The sequence below is a fragment of the Dromiciops gliroides genome, chromosome 4 (genome assembly GCF_019393635.1).
Source record: "Dromiciops gliroides isolate mDroGli1 chromosome 4, mDroGli1.pri, whole genome shotgun sequence".
NCBI lineage: Eukaryota > Metazoa > Chordata > Mammalia > Microbiotheria > Microbiotheriidae > Dromiciops > Dromiciops gliroides.
Genome location: NC_057864.1, coordinates 167,337,800 through 167,361,080, shown reverse-complemented (window position 1 = coordinate 167,361,080; position 23,281 = coordinate 167,337,800). Strand labels below are relative to the sequence as shown.

The window sequence follows — 23,281 nt, the reverse complement described above, 5'->3', positions numbered from 1 at the left end:
AGCCACCCTGGTATATATCTTGCCACTGGACCCAGATGATTCTAGAGGAGAGAGTGAGATTGGTGACCATGCACAGCCCTCCCTCACTTAAATCCAGTTCATTGCAAGTCATGACATCACCCCAATGTTACTTAACAAGGACAAACAACAACAATCCACAAAGCACTTTTCCTCACACAACCCTGTGAGATAAATAATGCACTTGTTGTCTTTCAGAAAGTGGTTTCATCTCTCTTGGCCTCATTTTCTTTATTTGTAAAATAGAGGCAATGTGATTATCCTCCTTGTATTCCTGTTATTATTAAGATCAAATGAGGGGGCAGCTAGGTGGCGCAGTGGATAAAGCACTGGCCCTGGATTCAGAAGGACCTGAGTTCAAATCCAGCCTCAGACACTTGACACTTACTAGCTGTGTGACCCTGGGCAAGTCACTTAACCCTCATTACCCTGCAAAACAAACAAACAGATCAAATGAAAGAATATGTGTGAAAGTACTTTGAAAACAAGGATATAGTATTATTGTTTGTTGTGGGGAAAAGAGGATAGGGGGTTTGGGAAAGGGATGGGGTTGGGGTAAGGGTCCTTAGGAATTCTTCATTAAAGAATTACACCCTCTTGCACACAATAGAATAATCCAGTAGAAAAAGATAATAGTTTATTTAGGGGCTGGGGAAGGGAAACCAAGAGAGAAATCCTTGGACTTCTCATGGGAAAAAGGCATGGCACGGAGTGTGGCTCTGAGATACCAATCTCCTCGAGCAGGGGACAGGCAGATACTTTTATAGAGGACTGATGGGGGTGATCATCTGACTGTGGAAAGTTCCCTTATTGAGGGAGGACCATTCCCCACTGGTGGTGGCTGAGGGAATTGGGTAAGGGGTGGCTGCAGATCTCTCAAGCCATCTCTCTCCTCCTCAGGCCACAAAGGCAGCAGTCACACCTAATCTTATCTCCCCAGGGGTGGGGGAGACTGGAATGAAGGGGTGATGGTCCTGGAGCTAGCTCAGTCCTGATCCAGTTCCACTTATCTCTTTAGGTGTGTCTGTCCTTTGGTTTAGTTTCTCAAGGAGAAGGTTCTTTGATGTACCCCAGAAAACTTCAGGAAGTTAGGAAGACTCATCTTTCTGAATTCAAATATGATATCAGACACTTAGTAGCTGTGTAACCTGGGCAAATCACTTAACTCGGTTTGCCTCAGTTTCCTCATCTGTAAAATGAGTTGGAGAAGAAAGTGGGGTCATAAAGAGTTGCGCATGACTGGAAAATGATTGAAAAACAACCACAAATTCTGGCAGGGAGAGCCCAGAGTCAAGGAGACCAGCCACAAGGCTGTTGTAATGTGTATTTGAGGTGATGAACACATGGAATTGAGTAATGGCAGTATGAATGGGAACCAAGGATTAAATCCAAGAGACATTTTGGAAGAAGAAATAGATCACATCGATCAAATTGTTTCTCTATAACACTGTTAAATTCCCACTTCCTAGATTTTAACTTGACTTCTCTTTGATCCCTTTCTTTTTTTCCTAGTCAATCCCTCCTTTAATTTTTTTCAGCCACTCTTTTTTCTACCATTACTTTCCTCCTTGCCTAGATAGCCATTTCCTTCTGCAGTTTCCTCCACACTTGATTACCTCTTCCTTTCCCCTTCTATCTTTTTTGTTCTGCTAATCCTGAAACCTGGGTAACCCATACAACCTACCTTCTTTGCAACTACTTGGGAGTCATCAAGCACAGGTGGAAATCATTAAATCCCCTGAACAGTATCCACTACTGCTTTCTAACATCAATTAAGCAGTGCAACCATTTTTTATTCCCCCATCTCTTGTTTACATAAATATATATATATATATATATATTAAAAAATTTTTTTTTTGTGAGGCAATTGGGATTAAGTGACTTGCCCAGGGTCACACAGCTAGTAAGTGTTAAGTGTCTGAGGCAGGATTTGAACTCAGGTACTCCTGACTCCAGGGCTGGTGCTCTATCCACTATGCCACCTGGCTGCCCCGACATAAATATATATTTGCACATGTGTGCATATATATTTTATTCACACACATTACATAGACACATCCATGTATGGAGAGAGAATGAGAAGAGAGCTTGCATTTATATAGCACTTACTATGTGCCAGAAACTTATGCTAAGCACTTTATGATTATCATCTCATTTGATCCTAACAACCCTGGGAGGTAGGTGCTATTATTTATTATCTTCATTTTACAAATGAGGAAACTGAGGTAAAGTTAAGTGTCTTGCCCAGGGTCACACATCTAGTAGGTGTCTGAGGTTAGATTTGAATCTAGGTCTTCCTAACTCCAGGTCCAATTTATCACCTAGTTTCCCCTACCACATTTATCCATTGTAACTATTTAAACCTTATCTATCTATCCTCTTAAGCCCCAAACTCTACCCTTCTCTGCCCAGTCCTTCTCTCTTTTTCTCTCTTCCCTTCCCTGCCTTTTTCTCCCTCCTCTTTCTTTGTCTCTCTTCCTTTACTTTTTTTAACTGTACTTTTACTCTTTTTTCCTCTCCCCCTCCCGCCCACCTGTCTCCCTTTACTTCCTTCTCTCCCTTCCTCATCTATTAAAATGAGAGAGGCATCTCCTACTGCCTATTTATTGGACATCTCATACTGAATTTTCCACACATCTTAAACTCAGCATGTCCAAAACAACTCATTATCATTTCTCCAAAACCCTGTCCTTTTCCTAACTTTCCTACTACTGTTAAAGGCATCATTATCTTCCCAGTCAACTAGCCTTGTACCTTAGGTATTATCCTCAGTCTTTTATTTCCCCCCCCCCCAATATCTTCTGTATTTTTGCTCCTCTGACACTGCCACCATCTTATTATAGGCCCTCATCACTTCATGCGCAGATTATTGCAATAACCCATTTATTGGAAATAATGAGCAGGCAGACTTCAGAAAAACCCGTAAAGACTTAAATGGACTGATGCTGAGTAAAGTGAGCAGAACCGGGAGAACATTATACATAGTAACAGCAACATTGTATGATGATCAGCTATGATAGACTTGGCTCTTCTCAGCAGTGCAATGATCCAAGACAATTCCAAACAACTCATGATGGAAAATGTTCTCCACATTCAGAAAAAAACCTGTGGATTCTGAATATAGATTGAACCATACTGTTTGTACTTTTTGGTTGTTTTTATTTTCTTTTTTGAGGTTTTTCCTTTTTGTTCTGATCTTCTTTCACAACTTAACTAATGAAGAAATATGTTTAATGGGCTTATACATATTTAATCTATATCAGATTGCTTCCTGTCTTGAGGAGGGGGGAGGGAAGGAGAGAAAAAATTTGGAACTAAAAATCTTATGAAAACATGTTGAAAACTATCTTTACATGTAACTGGAAAATAATAAAATACTTTTATAATAAAAAAATAACCCATTTACTGGCCTCCCTACACTCAGCTGTCAAAGTGATCTTCCTACAACACAGGTCTGCCTATGTCACTCACCTATTCAGTAAACTCCATTGGCTTCTTACTACTTCCAGGATCTAGTCTTCTTACACATTACTCCCTTCTGTTTACTCTGATATTGACCTCTCTACTGTACCACCTCCCAATTCTGTGTATTTTCACTAACTCATCCTTATGCCTAAACTCACTCACTCTCTCTTCATCTCTGAATTGTGGCTTCATTTGAGTCACAGCTAAAATCCCTGCAAGAAACCTTTCCTGATTCTGCTTTCCCAATTTATCCTGGTTACTTTTGTTTGTACATAGTTATTTGCCTGTTGTCTCCTCCTATTAGACTGTAAATTCCTCAGGGTTGTGGACTGCTTTTTTTTTTTTTTACTTTTTATTTATTTATTTATTTTCTTTTTTTAATGTATAAGGTATTTTATTTTTTCCGTTACATGTAAAGATAGTTCTCAACTTTTGTTTATACAAGCTTTACAATTTCAGATTTTTCTCCCTCCCTCCCCTCCCTCCCCCCTCCCCTAGACAGCAGGTAATCTGATATAGGTTATATCTATATATCTCTATACATATAGATATAGATATAGATATATACACACACATATATATACACATAATAACATTAATACTATTTCTGCATTAATCCTGTTACAAGAGAAAAAATCAGAGCAGTGATGCAAAACCTCAAAATAGAAAAAAAAACAACAGCACCCAAAACAAAAGAAATAATATGGTTCAATCAGCATCTATACTCCACAGTTCTTTCTTTCTTTTTTTTTCTTGGATTTGGAGATCCTCTTCTATCATGAGTTCCCTGGAACTCTTCTGTACCATTGCATTGGTGAGAAGAATATAGTCCATCACAGTAGGTCAACACTCAATGTTGATGATACTGTGTACAATGTTCTTCTGGTTCTGCTCATCTCACTCATCATCAGCTCAAGTAAGACCCTCCAGGTTTCTCTGAACTCTTCCTGCTCATCATTTCTTACAGCACAATAGTATTCCATTGTATTCATATACCACAACTTGTCCAGCCATTCCCCAATTGATGGGCACCCCCTCAACTTCCAATTCCTTGCTACCACGTAAAGAGCAGCTATAAATATTTTTGTACATGTGGGTCCCTTTCCCCCGTGGACTGCTTTTGCATTTGTATTTCCCACTGCTTAACTCAGTACCCTGCGTATAATAGGTGGTTAATAAATGCTTATTGTCTTTGATTTCACTGTGTTTTCTCTTACAGTGCCCTATATATAATTTTCTCTCAGGGCTCTTTCTGTCTTCAACCTTCTTTTCTTTCTACATTCTTTCCACTGTCTACCTTATTTATCTACTCCCCATTGTTTCAACTATTACCTTTAGGCTGAGGCCTACACAATTTTAGTATTATCTCCAGTTCTAAAATCTCCCTTGGGCTCTAACGTAGCAATTCGAAACATTCTCTGGAAAGCTTCACCTTATGTCTCAAACAGGATTTAGCATTTTAACCTCTTGCCAGTTTTTCCTGTATCTATTGATGGAACCACCATTCTCCCAGTCACCTGGGCTTGAGACTTCAATCATGGGGAAGTAGAGCCAACATGCCAGAGTAGGGAGCAGTACAGCTGAACTCTAGGATACAACTCCTCCAAACAGATATATAAAGTGTACCATACTGAATTCTGATGGAGAAATCGAGAAAAAGACACAGTGAATTCTTTGTCCAGACATGGTCAGCATAGGGATACAGAGTTCTGCAGACACTGGGGATGGGGTCAGGGCAGGAGCACTCTTGCACTCAGAGAGAAGCAGCTCACTAGCACAAAAGGGGGTCTAAGATGTATCTTGGAATCCCTCTAGACCCACACCGGGGCACTACTGTGGGGATAGATTCCACCTGACACCTTTGTTGCCTGCTATATAATTCCTGGTTTCAGATCCAGAGAGGAGTAAGAAGGGGTCAGCTTGAAGTAGCAGGTTGCCTTTCCCAAGTTGGCAGGCCCTGGGTGGTATACTGAACAAAGAAGAAGTTCAGAAGCCAGTTGCAGCAGCGATGTGGCTCTAGACCCCAAGCTCAGAACAGGTTCTTACTCCCAGCCTACAGAGGAATAACCAAGGCAAGAAACCCAGACAAAAGGGGAGCCTACATTTCTGCCACTTGGAACCAACAAAGCTTTCCAGATGGCTTGTAGGGATGGAATCCAGCAATAGTCTCCTATTGCTCAGATCTAAACCCAGGTCACGAATTTGCACAGTTCAGACTAGGGGGATAGCAATCAGACTTTGCCCTTCATCATGGGGATGCACTGAATGCTTGCAAATCCCTGGGATCCTGAAATAATACAATACTTAATATTGCAAGAAAGCAGCAATAGGAACAACCCAGACCTTCTCTCCAGAAAAGTGCTTAGCACAGTTCCTATTACTATATACATGTTAGCTATTAATATAGTTATTGGGCCCAAAGTCAGGAAGTAGGCTTGGAAGAATAAGCAGATAAAAAAAGAACCCCACCATAATGAGTTATCATGGTGGTGGGATTCTCAAGACAACCACAGAAGATAATGACTCCACCTAACAGCAGTGCCTCAGGGAAAAAAAAAACAAACAACACAGCTTGGACACAAACTATCTAGACTTCCTGGAAGAGATATGAAGCAGGAGTTAAGGGGAAAAAAAAGAATAAAAAAATATTTTTATAAGTGGAATGAGAGTGCTTGAAAAAACTGGAAAGAAACGAGAAGAAAGAATTGGAAAGGGAATTTACAACTTGGCACAAGAGGTATAAAACCTTGCCCAAGCAACAAACTCCCTGAAAATTTGATTGGACTGAACAAAATCTACTGACTTCATGAGGCAACAAGAAATATTAGAACAAAGTCAAAAGACTGAGGAAGAAAATGTTTGTGTCTCATAGCAAAAACAAGTGACCAGGAAAACAGATCAAGGAGAAAAAAACTTGAGAATCTTTGGACTGTCTGAACATCAGGTCCAAAAAAGCTCATTAGACATCCTGTTTCAAGAAATATTAAAAAAAACCCAGCCCAGATCTCTTAGAACCAGAGCACAAAGTAGAAATAGAAAGAATTTACCAATTGCATCCTGAAAAACTCCAGAATGAAAACTCCCAGGAAGATCACCAAAATCCAGAGCTTCCAGGACAAATTAAAATGCAGGCAGGGGCAGCTAGGTGGCAGAGTGGATAAAGCATCAGCCCTGGATTCAGGAGGACCTGAGTTCAAATTTGACCTCAGACACTTACTAGCTGCGTGACCCTGGGCAAGTCACTTAACCCTCATTGCACTGCAAAAAAAACCAAAACAAAACACTTCAGGTAGCCAGAAAGAAAGAATTCAGGTACTGATGAGTCACAGGATCACACATGATTTAGCAACCACCAAACTATAAAGGAGCAGAGAGAGCTTGGGATATGATATTCCAGAAAGCAAAGGAGAAAAGGATGGACACACACACACACACACACACACACACACACACACAGATGAAATAATGGGATTTAGCAGATACTCAAAGACCCACCTGGAGATTAATCTAGACTGATTGAATCAAGTGAGAGTGATTGACTGCTGATTAGCCTGACTCAGTTTCCTCCAGTATGTTAGGTGGCATGGACATATATCCCATCCATCTATTTTAAGCCTGGCATACTGCATGGGCTATATTGCTCAAGTTCTTTTATGGTAATCCCCAGTTTATACATCACTGGTGGGAGGCGATACTTCTGTTGCCTCCTATATACAGGAATTACAAACTAGGCTATGTGAACTCCATGAGGCAGGAGCTATGGTCCAGGCGGGACCATTAGATTTTTCATTGCATGATTTAAAGCTTCCATTATCAGCTTGCTGGAGGGTTCCTGATTAAAGCAGGCTCATGGTGGAGGACTTGAGGAAGAACCCAACCAGGCTGGAACTCTAGGCTAGATAGGTCTTTTCTTAACTTTCTGAACTCCATGTGAATGCCTGTATGCTTTAATAAATGTTTAATGCCCAAAGACTGGTGCTGAAGCTTCTGATTTAAGGTGACCACAATTTAGATTTTAAACATCACAATACACACACACACACACACACACACACACACAAGTTTTTTAGATATATCTCCATGAACACACAGACAGATAAAACACACAGCTTTTTAGGCTTACAGTCAAGAAAAACTTACATAGCAAATCTGAATATCATATTACAGGGGGGAAATGGATCTTTAATGAAATAGAGGACTTCTAAGCATTTTTGATGATAAGACCAGAGCTTTGGAGGAACTGAAGCTCAAATAGAGAAGTGAAGAGAATCACAAAAAGGTATACATGAATAAACAATGATAAATGATTAAATATGGATAAACTGCTTACATTCAAATATGGGGAGATAAGTGTGTCCCTCACTGAACCCTACCGTCCTTAGGGTTCAAAGAGGAAGTCCAATTAGACAATGTCTTGATCTTAAGAAAAGAGTTCGGGGCAACTAGGTGGCGCAGTGGATAAAGCACCGGCCCTGGATTCAGGAGTACCTGTGTTCAAATCCGGCCTCAGACACTTACTAGCTGTGTGACCCTGGGCAAGTCACTTAACCCCCATTGCCCCACAAAAACAAACAAACAAACAAACAAACAAAAAAGAAAAGAGTGCAAAGAAGGGGAGGAGAAATACACTGTGGAGTGAGGAAGCAGGGAAAGAAAAGTTAGGGGAAATTGCCTCACACAGTGATGATGCACAAGTTAGAAGTCTATACAAAGAAGAGGAAATGGTGGAAGCAGCTGACACTTAAACCTCATTCTCATCAGAACTGATCAAAAGAGAATAAACACACAGAGACATAGAGTTTGTGTTTATAGTTACATTTGTGTGTACAGAAACATTTCATTCAACAGAAAAATGGGGAAAGGGGAAAAAGAGGGAGGGAGAATTAGAGAGAGGACATATTAAGGGAGGGATTGGTCCTAAGCAAAACAAACACTAAGGATGTACAAAAAAATTTAATCCTTTTGAAGTGGCAAAGAATGGAAGTGGGGAAGGGGGCATAAAATAGACATAAGATGAACACTTTACATTATAAATTTGAATGGAATATTAAAGTGCTGACAGAGGTAAAGGACTCAGAATGCAAAATTGGACATGGCCAATGTAGCGATTTGTTTTGATTGAGTATATATTCGTAACGAGTTGTGTTTTTCTCATGATCTCAACTCAGGGTGGGGGAGAAGGTACATCTTGACTGATTGAGACTACTAAAAATAAATTCAAAACAAAACAAAACATAGTCATCTTTGATTTTCCTTCCTAATCTAATCAATGGCTAAATCCTTTAGATTCTACCTCTATACTATCTCATCTTCTACTCTCTTTCCAGCCATAATCTATTTCCTCACTGTTTTCCCTGCCTCCAGTCTCTTTCACACCCTTCTAAACTGTTCCTAAAGCATAGGGTCTAATTATAACACTGCCCCTCTAAAATTGTTTAGAGTCTCCCTATTCCTTACTGAATAGCATACATACTCCTTAGGCTATCATTTGAGATTCTCTATAGTTTGGCCCTAGTGTTAGTACATAGGACTCTTCTTCACACACTTTTAGTTAAACTCTTCTGGTACTCACTCTTCTCTATACCTCAATGAACACTATGCTTTCTCCCCAGTTTTTTGTCTGTTTAAATCCTTCCCTTTCAGGCCCATGAAAGGGACTATCCCATCTCCCCCCCAAGGTACACAAGCTAGTTAAATGATCTATCTCTTCTGTACATTATGATTCTAAACTTCTAATACTTAAGCTATTAAAGCTTAAAATTGGACTAAGTCTTTTGGGACACCCAGTATAACTTGATTTGTAGTTGTCACCCCACCTTAAAATTTTAGCTCTTGGGCCAGCTAGGTGGCACAGTGGATAGAGCACCGGCCCTAGATTCAGGAGTACCTGAGTTCAAATCCGGCCTCAGACACTTGACACTTACTGGCTGTGTGACCCTGGGCAAGTCGCTTAACCCCCATTGCCCCGCAAAAAAAAAAAAATTAGCTCTTGAGGACATAGGCATCTGTTTCCCCTAAATCTTTTTTATCCTTGTTGCCTAGTATAATATACATTACTTAGTAGGTAGGTACTTAATTGGTGTGTGTTTTAACTTTAGAATCTAAGGCAACTGCAGGGTTTCTAGGCTGGAAAATTGGAGAAATAATGGTAGCAATGATTGAAATGGGGCAGTTGAGATAAGAGGAACCAATTCTGATGAAGAAATTTTTTTGAATTGAACTGATACCAGTGCATCCTGGTCAAGTGGCATCTTTATAGGTGGTTGTAATAAGTAATTAGAACACGGGGCAAGGGATGATGGAACAAGAGTTGGAGAAGTTGGATCTTTTTTATCAGAAAAAGTAGTAGAAATGAAATTTTATTGAGAGATTCTACCAACTACAATATGTGGGGCTAAATGAGATTTTAAAACTATTCAGGAGAAATTTATTTAGCATCAGCAACAGTCCTTACCTTCAAGGATCTTATTAGCATCTAATAGAGATAGTAATAACTTATGCTTTTACAGTTTAAAGTATACCGAGTGTTTTTTTCAAAGCCAACCTATATGATAGTATTATCACCCTGGTTTTATAGGGCATTTAGCATTGTAGCCAGTCACTGATAGCAGTATTGTTTTAGTAGTAAATATCTTAGTGTTCTTTTCTTTCCTATTCTTTAGTTGTTTTTTTTAATATTTATGATTTTATTACATTTTGACAAATGGCAAAACTCAAGAAGACTTTTTGAAAAATCACCAAACAAGAGGACTCTTATTTTTAGAACATCTAAAATGTGAATCCGTGAACAAGTATATATTAAGCTTCTGCTATGTGCCAAGCATTGTGCTCCATGCAGGAATAAGAATACAAAGAATGGAGCTTATGTTCTAATGGGAGAGATAAGTATGTATATAAATATATTCAGTATAAATATAAAGTGAATAAACTTAGCAATAAGTATGTACAAAGAGGTTAACTACAAGGCAGATTGGGAGGGAAGAGCATCAGTATTTCAGGGTATGAGGGTTTAAGGCTTCATGCAGAAGATTGTATTTGTGTTGCATCTTAGAAGAGAGATTCTAGAGGCAGAGGCGAGTAGGGAGTAGTACCTTCCAGGCATGTGGGATGCAGGTGGAGCGTCCTGTAAAGAGCACAGGGAGAAGGTCAGTTTAGCTGAATCTTGGAGTGTAGAAGTACTATTCAGTGAGGCTGGAAGGATAGAGATAAGCTGGTGTAGAAATCTAAGTTAGAGGTGATAAGGGCCTGAACTAAGGTAGTAGCTGTATAAATAGAGAAAAGGGGTCAGATGGGAGGATGCTATGAAGGTAGAAACAGGAAATTTGGCCACTGATTGGCTATGGTGGGGTTCAGGAAGAATGAAGAGTCAAGGTTGTTAAGGTTGTGAACTTGGGAGGCTTCCAGGATGCCTTTTCCAGAACTAGAGAAGTTTGGAAGAGGGTTGAGTTTGAGGAAAAGATATTAAGTTCAATTTTAGACACGTTGAGTTTGAGATAGACAATAAGGCCATCCAATTTGAAATGTCCAACAAGTAATTGGTGTTGTAGGACAGGAGATGTGAGTCATCTGCTTAAAGACAAGTCAAACCCTTTGGAACTGCTGAGATTAAGAGGGAATATCAAGGGAAAAGAGAAGAGAAAGGGCCTAGGACAGAACTTTGAGAAAACCACAGCTTTGAAATGTAACCGAATGATGAGCAAACAAAGAAGACTGAGGAGCAAAGAGATGAATAACAAATGTTATCACAAAAATCAAGAGAAGAGAGAATCCCATGGGTGAGGATGGTCAATCAACTGTATTAGAAAGGAAGAGGAGGGTGAAGACATTAAAAAAAAATAGATTTGGCAATTAAGAAATCATTGGGAATTTTTGGAGAGAGTGATGAGGTTGCAAGCCAGACTATAAAGTGTTGAGCAGAGAGTGAGATGAGAAGTAGAAGGATAGTGTGTAGACAGCTTTTGCAAGGATTTTGGTCAATCAAGAAAAAGCCATTTGCCTTATGAACTCTTGTGTACAGATTGAAACATTTTCTTCACTTATATTTCTTGCTTTTTGTGTGTGTTTCTTTGCAATTTGGCTAATATGGAAATATATTTTGTATGACTTCACGTATAATTAATATTATACTGTTTGCCTTCTCAAGGTGTGGGAGGGAGGGAGAGAATTTGGAACTCAAATTTTTAAAAAATGAATGTCAAGGTTTGTTTTTTAATATGTAATTGGGAAATATTTAATTATATAAATAAAAATATATCAAAGTGTGTGTGTATGTGGGAAGTCATTAGTGAGAACAAAGCCAAAAATCTGAAAGAGCTTTAGAAAGAAATTTATTAGGTTGTTTGGTAGAGGAGAGAGCAAGAAAGAAGATGTACTACCTCTCATCTAGGCTTTGGGAGATTTCTATTATGTGCCCACACACTGCAGAGAGGACAATTTAGAAGAAAGATAGATTGAGATAGATACTAGTAAGCATAAACATTAAATAAAATTTGGATTATGAGATGAGCAGAACCAGAAGAACATTGTACACAATATCATCAACATTATGTGTTGATCAACTGTGATAGACTAGATTCTTCTCACCAAAACAGTGGTATAAGAAAGTTCCAAAGGACCCATGATGGAAAAGGCTCTCCAAATCCAGGGGAAAAAAAGAAGAACTGTGGAATATGGATGCTGATTGAACCATCCTATTTCTTTTTTTTTTTTTTTTGGTGCTATTGTTTTTCTTTTTTGAGGTTTTTCCTTTTTGCCCTGATTCTTCTCTTATAACATGACTAATACAGAAATATGTTTAATGTTTTATATATATATATATATATAACCTATATCAGATTACCTGCTGATATATATATATATATATATATATATATATATATAACCTATATCAGATTACCTGCTGTTGGGGAGGGGGGGAGGAAAGGGAGGGAGAAAAATTGGAAATTGGAAATCTTATAAAAACAAATGTTGAAAACTATCCCGAGGGGCAGCTAGGTGGCTCAGTGGATAAAGCACTGGCCCTGGTTTCAGGAGGACCTGAGTTCAAATTCGGCCTCAGACACTTGACAATTACCAGCTGTGTGACCCTGGGAAAGTCACTTAACCCCCATTGGCCCACCAAAAAAAAAGTAAACAACAACAACAAAAAAAGAAGGGAAAACTATCTCTACATGTAACTGGAAAATAATAAAATACTTTTATTAAAAAAAATACAAACAGCAATAAAAAAATTAAAAAAGAATAAAATTTGGGTTAAGGCAGAACACAAAGGAATCCAAAACATAAGCTTGGGTGGACCCCAAACAAGACTTGGGTGAGGGGGGCCCAAAAGAAGAATGTTTTGGGTGTATCCAGGACCTGGGATAACCTAAAATTCTTAGTATCTCTGCCATTCCAGGCTAATATTCTGGGTTCAAATAATCTCTAGTCGCATAAAGTTAGATTTAAACAATATAACAAATGATAATCTACAAAAGGAAGGAGAGATATTAGAGTCCTATACTAGAACTTGTGCTCTAGTTCAGCCAAAATAGACTTGCTGTTCTCACATGTTCTTCCTCTGTGGTTATTTCTTATACCAGTAATGACCTCTTGTCTTCCTTCATATCTACATAATGGAAATTTACCCATCCTTTAAAGCCTTGCTAGAATAAGCCTCTCTCTTGATATTCCCCAACTTATATCCAAGTTGATCTTAACCTTACTACCCACCCTTAGCTTCTTCTGATTCTGGTAAACTCAACTAGAGAACAAATATATGTTAAATAGCCTACTATGTGTAAGGCATTGTGTTAGGTATTGGGAAGTAGGAAGATGAAAAAATCACATAGTATCTATCCCTAGAGAGCATACAATGCAAATAGATATAATTTTGTATTATAGTTAGTGTGTATGAGCTAAAAAAAAAACCACATACACACACAAAACAAAATTCATCTGAAAGAACAAAAATAAAAAATATAAAGGGAATCAATTAAAAAATATGAAGGACAGTAGTTTAGCAATATCAGGTTTCAAACTATATTACAGGGGCAGCTAGGTGGCGCAGTGGATAGAGCACCGGCCCTGGAGTCAGGAGTACCTGAGTTCAAATCCGGCCTCAGACACTTAACACTTACTAGCTGTGTGACCCTGGGCAAGTCACTTAACCCCAATTGCCTCACTAAAAAAAAAAGTATACAAACTATAGTACAGAAGTGGCGATCATCAAAACAATCTGGTACTGGCTAAGAAGCAGAGTGGTGGATCAGTAGAATAGAGTAGGTACACAATACACAAGAAGGAATTATTATAGCTAGTAATTGATACTAAGGTTTACCTTTTGGGGCATGAATTCACCATTTGACAAAAATTGTTGGGAAAATTGGAAAGTTTGTCAGAAACTTCTCATGGATCAACATTTCACACTATTTACCAAAGTAAAGTTAAAGTGGGTAAATGATTTAGATAAAAAGGGTGATATCATAAATAAACTGGGGGACATGGAAAAATATTTACCTATTTGATCTGCAGATAATGGAAGAGTTCATGACCAAATGAGCTAAAGAGGATCACAGGAAGTAAAATGGGTAATTTTGAATACATTAAATTAAAAAGGTTTTGCACAAACAAAACTGATAAAGCCAAAATTAGAAGGAAAGCAGGAAACGGGGAATCAATTTTTAAAAAAATTTTATTTCGGGGGAATGAATTTTTAATAAGTTTCTCTAATAAAGGCCTCATTTCTCAAATATTTAGGGAAGTAAACCAAATTTATAAAAATGAGCCATTGATAAATGGTCAAAGAATATAAACAATCAGTTTTCATTGGAAGAAATCAAAGCTATTAATAGTCACATGAAAAAATGCTCTAAATCACTATTGATTAGAGAAATGTAAATTTTTTTTATATTGTCACCATATTTACTTAACTTATATTCAGAGTATATAATGCAAAATGCCAGGCTGGATGAATCAAATGTTATTTTGGGGTAATTGAGCTCTGTGTGTTTAAATGTCTTTCCTCTGCCATCTTGGTTCGCCCCCCCAGTCTCTGGATAAATCAAATGGTGGAATTAAGGTTGCCCAGGGAAATATCAACAATCTCACATATATAGACAACACTCTGGTGGCAGACAGTGCAGATGAATTAGGAAGCGTCTTTTTTAAAAAAATAATAACCATTTTATTTATAGTTTTGGGTTCCAATTTTTATCCCTCTTTTCCTCCCTCCCCTTTACCCTCCCTGAGGCTGCAAGCAATCAGATACATGTATGATAAAACATTATGGTAAAACATTACCATATTTGTCATTTTGGACAAGAAAACTTGATTAAAAGGAGGTGGATAGTATGCTTCATCATTAGTCCCTTTGGGATCATCTTGGATCATCGCATTGCTTGAGAATAGTCAAGTCATTCACAGTTCTTCATTAAACAATATTGATGTCTTTGTGCACAATGTTCTCCTGGTTCCACTCACCTCACTATATGTCATTCCATACATGTCTTTCCAGGATTTTCCGAAGTCATTCTGCTTGTCATCTCCCATAGCACAACAATACTCCATCACCATCATACACCACAGTTTGTTTATCCATTCCCCAATTGATAGGCATTCCTTTGATTTCCAATTCTTAGCCATCACAAAAAGAGCCACCATAAATATCTTTTGGGGATATCTTTGAGATACAAACCCATCAGTGGCACTACTCGATCAAAGGGCATGCACAGTTCCATAGCCCCTCGGGCATAGCTCCAAAGAGAAAAGCAAATTAAAATAACTCTGAGGTACCTCCTCATATCTGTCAGATTGGCTAACCTGAAAAACAAAAAACAAAAAAACCCCAGATTGGCTAACATGACAGAAAAGGAAAATGATAAATGTTGGTGGGGATGTGGAAAAGTAGATATACTAATGCACTGTTAATGGAGTTATATACTGGTCTAATCATTCTGGAGAACAATTTGGAACTATGCCCCCAAAGGGCTATAAAACTATGTATGTACCCTTTGACTCAGCAATTCCACTACTAGGTTTGTATCCAAAGAAATGGGTCACACAGCTAATAAGTGTCTGAGGTAAAATTTTGAGTTCCAAATTTTTCTCCCTCCCTCATTTCCCTCCCCCTTCTCAAGACAGAAGGCAATCTGATATAGGCTGTATTTATACAATTACATTAAACATACTTCTTCATTAGTCAATGTTGTGAAAGAAGAATCAGAATAAAAGAGAAAAACCTCAAAAAAGAAAATAAAACAAAAAAAAAGTAGAAAGAGTACGTTCAATCTTTATTCAGATTCCAGTGTTCTTTTTTTTTCTGGATGTGGAGAGCATTTTATGAATCATTGCAATGCTGAGAAGAACGAAGTCTGTCACAGGTGATCTTTACACAATGTTGCTGTTACTGTGTACAATGTTCTCCTGGTTCTGCTCACTTCACTCAGAATCAGTTCATCAAGTTCATCAAGTCTGTCCAGGTTTTTCTGAAATCTTCCTGCTCATCATTTCTTACAACACAATAGTATTCCATTACATTCATATACCACAACTTGTCCAGCCATTCCCCAGTTGATGGGCATTCCTTCTATTTCTAGTTCTTTGCCACCACAAAGAGCTGCTATAAATATTTTTGAACATGTGGGTCCTTTTCCCTTTTCTATGATCTCTTTGGGATGTAGACCTAGTAGTGGTACTACTGGGTCAAAGGTTATACACAGCCCCATAGCCCTTTGGGCATAGGAAGTCACAATTTTTTTAAATGAATGTTAGAAATAAAGAAAAAACATTTTATGTGTCATTTCTAAATATACTACATTGAATTCCATGTAGAAAGGGGATATTTCTCATTTAATTTTATATATCTTTCCTGGTGTCTATTGGAGGAAGACTCAGATTGAAATTATCTTCCTTCCTCATCCTATTCTCTATTTCCTATCCTATTCACTTTTGGAATAGCTCTGATTTTGTCTTCATGAACAACTTAACTTCAAGTACATTAGTTGAAACTTGCATTTTAATGCTGTATTGTTATTTGTTAAATTGTTTTTTAAACTAACAAGCAACAGAAAACAAGTAGTTAAAAATGGTCACTTAAAGCACTTGTAAATGTACTTTGAAGCAATAACCTATGAAATCATTCGATGCAACTTTCTTCAAGGTGTCCAGGCTGTCTTTGCTAGGGAGGAATTAGTGCCGTATTTCTATTATGTTGCCAGAATGTTTTCCCATATGTATATCCTAACAGTTGGAATTTTTGTTAATCTTTTAGTTTTTATACATTTTGTTAACTTTAATGAATTTCCATTGTATGAGGCTATTTTCTGGATTATCTGTGAACCTAGTCACTTTAGTTTTAGACTACTTCCTCCTCCCTAACCCCCCCCCCCCATTACCTGTACTTAACAGAAACTAATTCCATTTAAACATTTGGTGTTTCTTTAAAATTATACTGTGGTAAGCCATCTTCTTTGTCATCCCTTCTTTTGTAAGAAAGCAGGAATGTGTAACTGGGTCATTGGAGGGCATTTTAGTTATTCTATCTGCCAGTATTGCTTTGGCCATTTAAAAATGATTGCTTGCTCCTGAAGGCAGCTGAAGAAACAAAGCTTGGTAAACATTAACCTCTTCAAAGAGTGTGTTTTGAGTTAGGTTGCAGTCTGATGACTATATGATGTTCATAGACAAGTTAGATTTATCTTCTTAAAATACAGCAATTCAGACAAGAATCTCACTTTTATATTAGGAAAACGAATAGGTGATCATTTGTTTGATGTTTCTACAGGTGCTGGAGAGAACTTGGAGAACACAATGGCAGCCTTTCGGCAGTAAGTATTTAAAAAGATATTCCTATGTTAGATATGCCTTTATAGTGGCAGAGAATTGCCTTCACTGAGAAAACAAGCTATGTAGTGGTAGTAGTATCCCTGTTTTTATAAAACTGCTTAAAATTTTTTTTTAATTGATGCCCTGTCTTTCTTTATATCAGTCATTTTGCCCCTCCCCCTACTAACCTCTCCATTGTTACAAACAATTAAATAAAAATACCTAATACAAAGACCATACAACATAATTGGTTTTCTGTCCCAGTAGTCCTCCCCTTCCCTTCTTTGAGAGGAAGGTGTTTCATCATGTCTTCTCCAGAACCTTCATTGGTGTTTCCATTACTTTATTTAGTAATCCTTAGTTCAACTTTCTTTCAGTGATCTTTAAATTGTTAGTTATTGTATACAATCGTTCTCTTCTCCTTATTTCATACCACATCATTTTATAGAAATCTTGCTGTTTCTTTAAAGACCTTATATTCACTATTTGTTACTGAGGAGCATTTTTTTGGTGGAGCAGTGAGGGTTAAGTGACTTGCCCAGAGTCACACAGCTAGTAAGTGTCAAGTGTTGGAGGCCAGATTTGAACTCAGGTCCTCCTGAATCCAGGGTTGGTGCTTTATCCACTGTGCCATCTAGCTGCCCACTATTTGTTACTGAAAAAAAAATTTCATTATATTAAAATACCATAGTGGTTTGGTTTTTTTACCCCATTCTCCAATTGATTAGCAGCCACTTTGTTTCTAGTTCTTTGTTACCACAAAGATTGCCACTATAGATATTTTGGTGTTAGAACTTTGTTAATGTTTGACCTCCTTGAGTTTGGTGAGTCAAAGGGTATGGACAATTTAATCACTTTTCTTCAACTCCATCTTGAAATCTAAAGTGCTCTAATACTTCACAACTCTGCCACAATGTGCCCTTCTTGCCACAACTCATGAATATCAACCATTATAATGTTTTTCATCTTTGCTAATTTTCATGGCATGAAATCTCAAGAGTTGTTTTAACTTCCGCTTCTCTTACACTAGAGATTTGGATATATATATATATATATCGAGAGAGAGAGATTTGGATTTTATATATACAAATATATGTATTTTTTTTTAAAGGACTAAATGCTTTTTTTATTTTTGTGGGCAATGAGGGTTAAGTGACTTGCTTAGGGTCACACAGCTAGTAAGTGTCAAGTGTCTGAGGTCAGATTTGAACTCGGGTCCTCCTGAATTCAGGGCTGGTGCTTTATCCACAGCACCACCTAGCTGCCCCCGATTTGGATTATATTTTGATGTGGTCTTCTATAGTTTGCATACCTTTTTTTTTTAAAACTATTTGTTCATATCCTTTGATCATTTTTATTGGGGAATGGCTGATTTAGGGTTTCATACAATTCCGTGAATTCCTTACATAGTTTGGATATTAGACTTATCAGTGATTTGATTTGATTCAAATATTTTTCTTAACCATTTCTCTTTTAATTGTCTCTTTGATTTTACTCACACAAAAGCTTTTTAATTTCATGTAGTTATTTTATATCTTATGATCTTCTTTATCCCTTGTTTTTAAAACTTCATTTAAAAATTATCATTAAATATTATCTTCTTTGAAAAGATGGCATAGTATATATGTTTTTAAATACTTAAAGGGGAAGCTGAAAGGAGACTGAAATGAAGTCTGAGTATATTGTTCCCTTGTCTTAAGTGACTAAATGGTTAATATTAATCTAATGAGGTTTTCTTTTCCCTTAAAAACTAAAAGTGAATTGAAAATTTAAAAAACTCTGTGAAAGGAAATTATTTGGCTATATGAAGAATAATCTTTTCTTGCATAATTGTTGAATATATGTGTATTTGTACAAGGAGATATATTGGGTTGGGATATCAGGAAATCTGGATTTTATTTCTGGTTCTCTCTGGCCTATTTAATGCCTTTTTTTCTTGCAAATTATTTCCCCATTTCTATGTCTGTTTTCTCACTTGATCCAGTGGTTCTGCTTTTTTATTTTCCAAGGCTCCTCTGAAAAATACATTTTTTTCCTACACTTTATATTCTCTGTTCCTTCTATAAAATTAGGCAATTAGAAAAATTTCCCCTTGTCTTTGTACTTTGAAAAACAGTTTTAAATTACTCTTTTTACAGTATTTATTTACTTCAAGGTCTTGTGATTTCATCATTGTGAAATTGCAACCCTTTATTCATATGAGATGGTCTGTGGCCCAAAAACCTTTATCGTATTTAAATTCTCATTATCCTTGGAAGGGATGAGAAGTGGCACCTTTGTGTGTAGACTAAATTTTAAGTGTCAGATTGTTTTTGACATTTCTTTGAAAGTTGTTAAAGTGTCTTTTACAAACTAATTTTTCTGAAGCTCTTACCCAAAACTGATCCCTATGAAATATAAACCCAAACCATTGCAGTTAAGAAGGCATTTGTAAAGACAGAAGGTTTTTAAATAACAAATGTTATAAGGACTAGGGTTTGGTCTTTGAAAATTATCGTTTGAAATTCTTCCCAGTCTTCAAAAAGCATCTAATTTGGGTGGGCTTTTTTTTCTTGCTAGACATAGCACTTCTGGAGCAGAACATTTTCTTGAGAAGAACACATTTTTCTTCTTCAGCAGTACTGTTATTCAAATCAAATAGTAAGCATAAAAAATAATTTTATATATAGCCTTCTCCGTAAATCTTAATATAGCTTTTTGGATTTCTTAATTTTTCTTTGAATCTTTCTAGTATTTCAAAAGAAGGAAGTTACTATTTTAGGTTCCTTATGACTTTGAAGATACATTTTTTAAAATTGAAGCATTGTCAGTTACTGGCTTCAAAATTCTCTATATAAAATGGCCGTAAATTTCAATTTTTCCTTGTTTTTCTGTGTATTAATCTTTTTTGCCTTGTGATTCAGTGGTCTTGGCCTCAAATTTCATTTTATTGACCACTATTTTGTTTTGTTTTAATTTTTCTTAGCATATTTCATATATTTCTCCTAGATTCTGTAATTACAGGCCCTGTATTATATAATTATTTTTCCCCTCTTGGAAGTTAAAAGCTTTACATGATCAGGATATCAGGAGAGGAGGTGAGCAGCCTTCCTGCTTAATTTACTCTTTGTCTACTTTTCTGTGAATTGGGTCAGGGAAGAGCTAGTCCTTTCCTTGGACCAAAGGAGTCAGAAGAAATGGTCTAGCCCCAGTTCCACCACTTACTAGCTGTGTAATATTGGGCTAAATCGCTTAACTTGTATGAGCTTGTTTCCTCTTATGTAAAATGGGCATAATTACCTACTTTACAGGGAGTGGGTGTAATCTTGAAGCCAGATAATTTGTGTAAAAGTATAACAGAGAGTTGAAGAATTATTAGTTCATGCTATGACTATATGTTATTTCAGGACAATAAGGTGGTAGAAGCAATGTTTACCTTTGAATAACAATCAAATTTTGAATCCTTGTGTGCAAGGCATTAACTTGTTATATATACATATTGCCTCTCCCAGTAGGATGTAAGCTCCCCTCCTTTTCATCAGGAATTTTTGTTGTTCAGTTGTGTCCAACTTTCAGTGGCCCCATTTTGGGGTTTTCTTGGCAAAGATACAGAGTGGTTTGCCATTTCCTTCTCCAGATCATTTTACAGATGAGAAAACTGAGGCAAAATGGGCTAAGTGACTTATCCAGGGTCATACAGCAAATAAGTTTCTGAGGCCAGATTTGAACTTAGTAAGATGAATCTTCCTGATTTCAAGCCCAATGCTCTGTCTACTATGCTACTCATCTGGCCAATCAGGTCATCAGGAATGGGGGTGGGGGGTTGAGCAGGTGCAGTGTCTTTCACATAGTAGATGCGTAATAAATATTTGTTGATTGAAAGGTGCTGGGGTTTTGGTGATGGGTAATCTGAATTTTAAAGTGCAGCATAATCATCAGCCTATGAGAGCTTAGAATCTGGATGATAATAGGTGACTGACCAACAGTAGTCTATGTAGTGGCTGATATATATGCTGTCTAAATAAACATATACTAAATATAATATCCATATAATAGTGTTATTTTTGAGAGTTTTATACACTTATGTATACATGTCATCACTTAGTTACAACTCATAGCAAATCTCTTTGTCTCCTCACATAATCTAATCACTAGCCGAGTCTTATGGTTTCTATATCCTTCTTTTACATAGCTTTCATGACTAGATCAGGACCTTATTTCCCTTCACCTGGATTATTGCAATGGCATTCTCATTGATCACCCCTGCCTCAGATCTCCCTCTCTTCAATGTACCCTTTCTAGAGCTAACAAAGGTACATTCCCAAAGTACAGGTCTGACCATGCCACCCTTGCTTAGTACATTCTACTGGTTTCCTGACTGCTTTGCTCTTCTTCACACACCATCCCATGTGCTGCTTCTGGCTCTCCTTGTGCCTGGCTAGCACTCCCTCCTTCTTCTCTTCCTGCTCTTTCTTCAAAAATCAGAGCCAGAAAAGTCCATTACTGATTCCCCAAGCTGTAGAGCATGCCCTCTCAAAATTCCTTTGTAATTAATTTGTCTACATTATGTATATACTTATGTATATACTTGTTTGGGTGGCCTTTCTCCCAGATCTCTTCTATAAGCTGTTTAAAAGCAGAGACTCTCAGTGTCTTGTCACTGTATCCCCAACACACTTAGCACAGTGCTGAATAAATGTTTGATTGGTTAAACTATGAGAAAAGTGTGTGTATATGTGATTGTGTATATGCCTATATGTAAGGATGAATGAAAGTGGGGCAGCTAGGTGGCACAGTAGATAGAGCACTGGCCCTGGAGTCAGGAGTACCTGAGTTCAAATCCGGCCTCAGACACTTGACACTTACTAGCTGTGTGACCCTGGGCAAGTCACTTAACCCCAATTGCCTCCCCCCCCCCCCCACACACACACATACACACAAAGAATGAATGAAAGTTCAAGAGGAGATAGAGTCATTGATCAAGTGTTTATAGATACTTTATATGTTAGAGTTCCTGGAGTCAAATGTAAATATGTCTAAGTAGTGATGAAAATAGATACTTGGTACTTAACACTTCCAGGAGTTTTATCTGTTCTCATGAATGTGTCATCATCTATACACCCAGATTTGTAATCTCAGAGTCAACAGCCTCTTCTCTCCACTAAGGAAAACAGTTGCCAAATTTCGTTTGTTTGTTTTGGTGAGGCAGTTGGGGTTAAATGACTTGCCCAGGGTCACACAACTAGTAAGTATCAAGGGTCCAAGGCCAGATTTGAACTCAGGTCCTCCTGAATCCAGGGCTGGTGCTCTACCCACTGCACCACCTAGCTGCCCCCTGAGGCTGGATTTGAACTCAGGTCCTCCTGTCTCCAGGGTCGATGCTCTATCCACTGCTGCCCCCCCAAATCTTGTTGATTCTACATCCTTCTCTCTAGATAAGGGCCCCTTTGTCACCTCTCACCTGGACTATTGCATTAATCTCCTAATTGACTTTCCAACTTCAAGTCTCTCCCCTCAACAGTCTTTCTTCCCATTCACCTGCCAAAGTGGTAAAGTGTAAAGTATGCTTAATTGGTTTTGTGGATACTTAAAAGTTAGGTTAATTAAAATTTTTTTTAATGAATTCGTGGAGGTTAGGTGTGGGAGTGTGTGCCTGGTATCCCTGCTGCTGAAGAGGCTGAAACCAGAGAAGCACTGAGCTGGAGTAGGGCTAAGACCCACTGGGTGTCCAATACATTTGACACAAAGACTGTGAACTCCTAGGAGTGGAGAACAGCCAGACTGTCTAAGGCGGGGTGAACTGGTACAGTATGGAACAGAGAAAGAAAGAAAGAAGAAGAAACAGAGATGGAAACAGGAGGTGGGGAGAGGGAGAGAGAGGGAGGGAGCTCTGGTTAAAACTTCCATGATTATAAGGATTGGGCTCAGTATTGGGAAGTGCCCATGCACTTCCAGGTTGGGTAAGATAAAGAAGGACTCAGTCTCCCATACCTTGCCCCCACCCCCCAAAAAGCAA

At 37.8% G+C, this 23,281-nt stretch overlaps 1 protein-coding gene across 2 annotated transcripts in view; it reads left to right on the top strand.

Annotated features, from left to right (window-relative positions):
• The window catches only part of GDPD1 (glycerophosphodiester phosphodiesterase domain containing 1), a 67,331-nt gene that overhangs the window by 10,126 nt on the left and 33,924 nt on the right, over positions 1-23,281 (top strand). For both annotated transcript variants that reach the window (XM_043964005.1, XM_043964004.1), the window contains exon 2: positions 17,246-17,288. In XM_043964005.1, the coding sequence (XP_043819940.1) occupies positions 17,246-17,288 (43 nt within the window). The remainder of the gene's footprint in view (positions 1-17,245; positions 17,289-23,281) is intronic.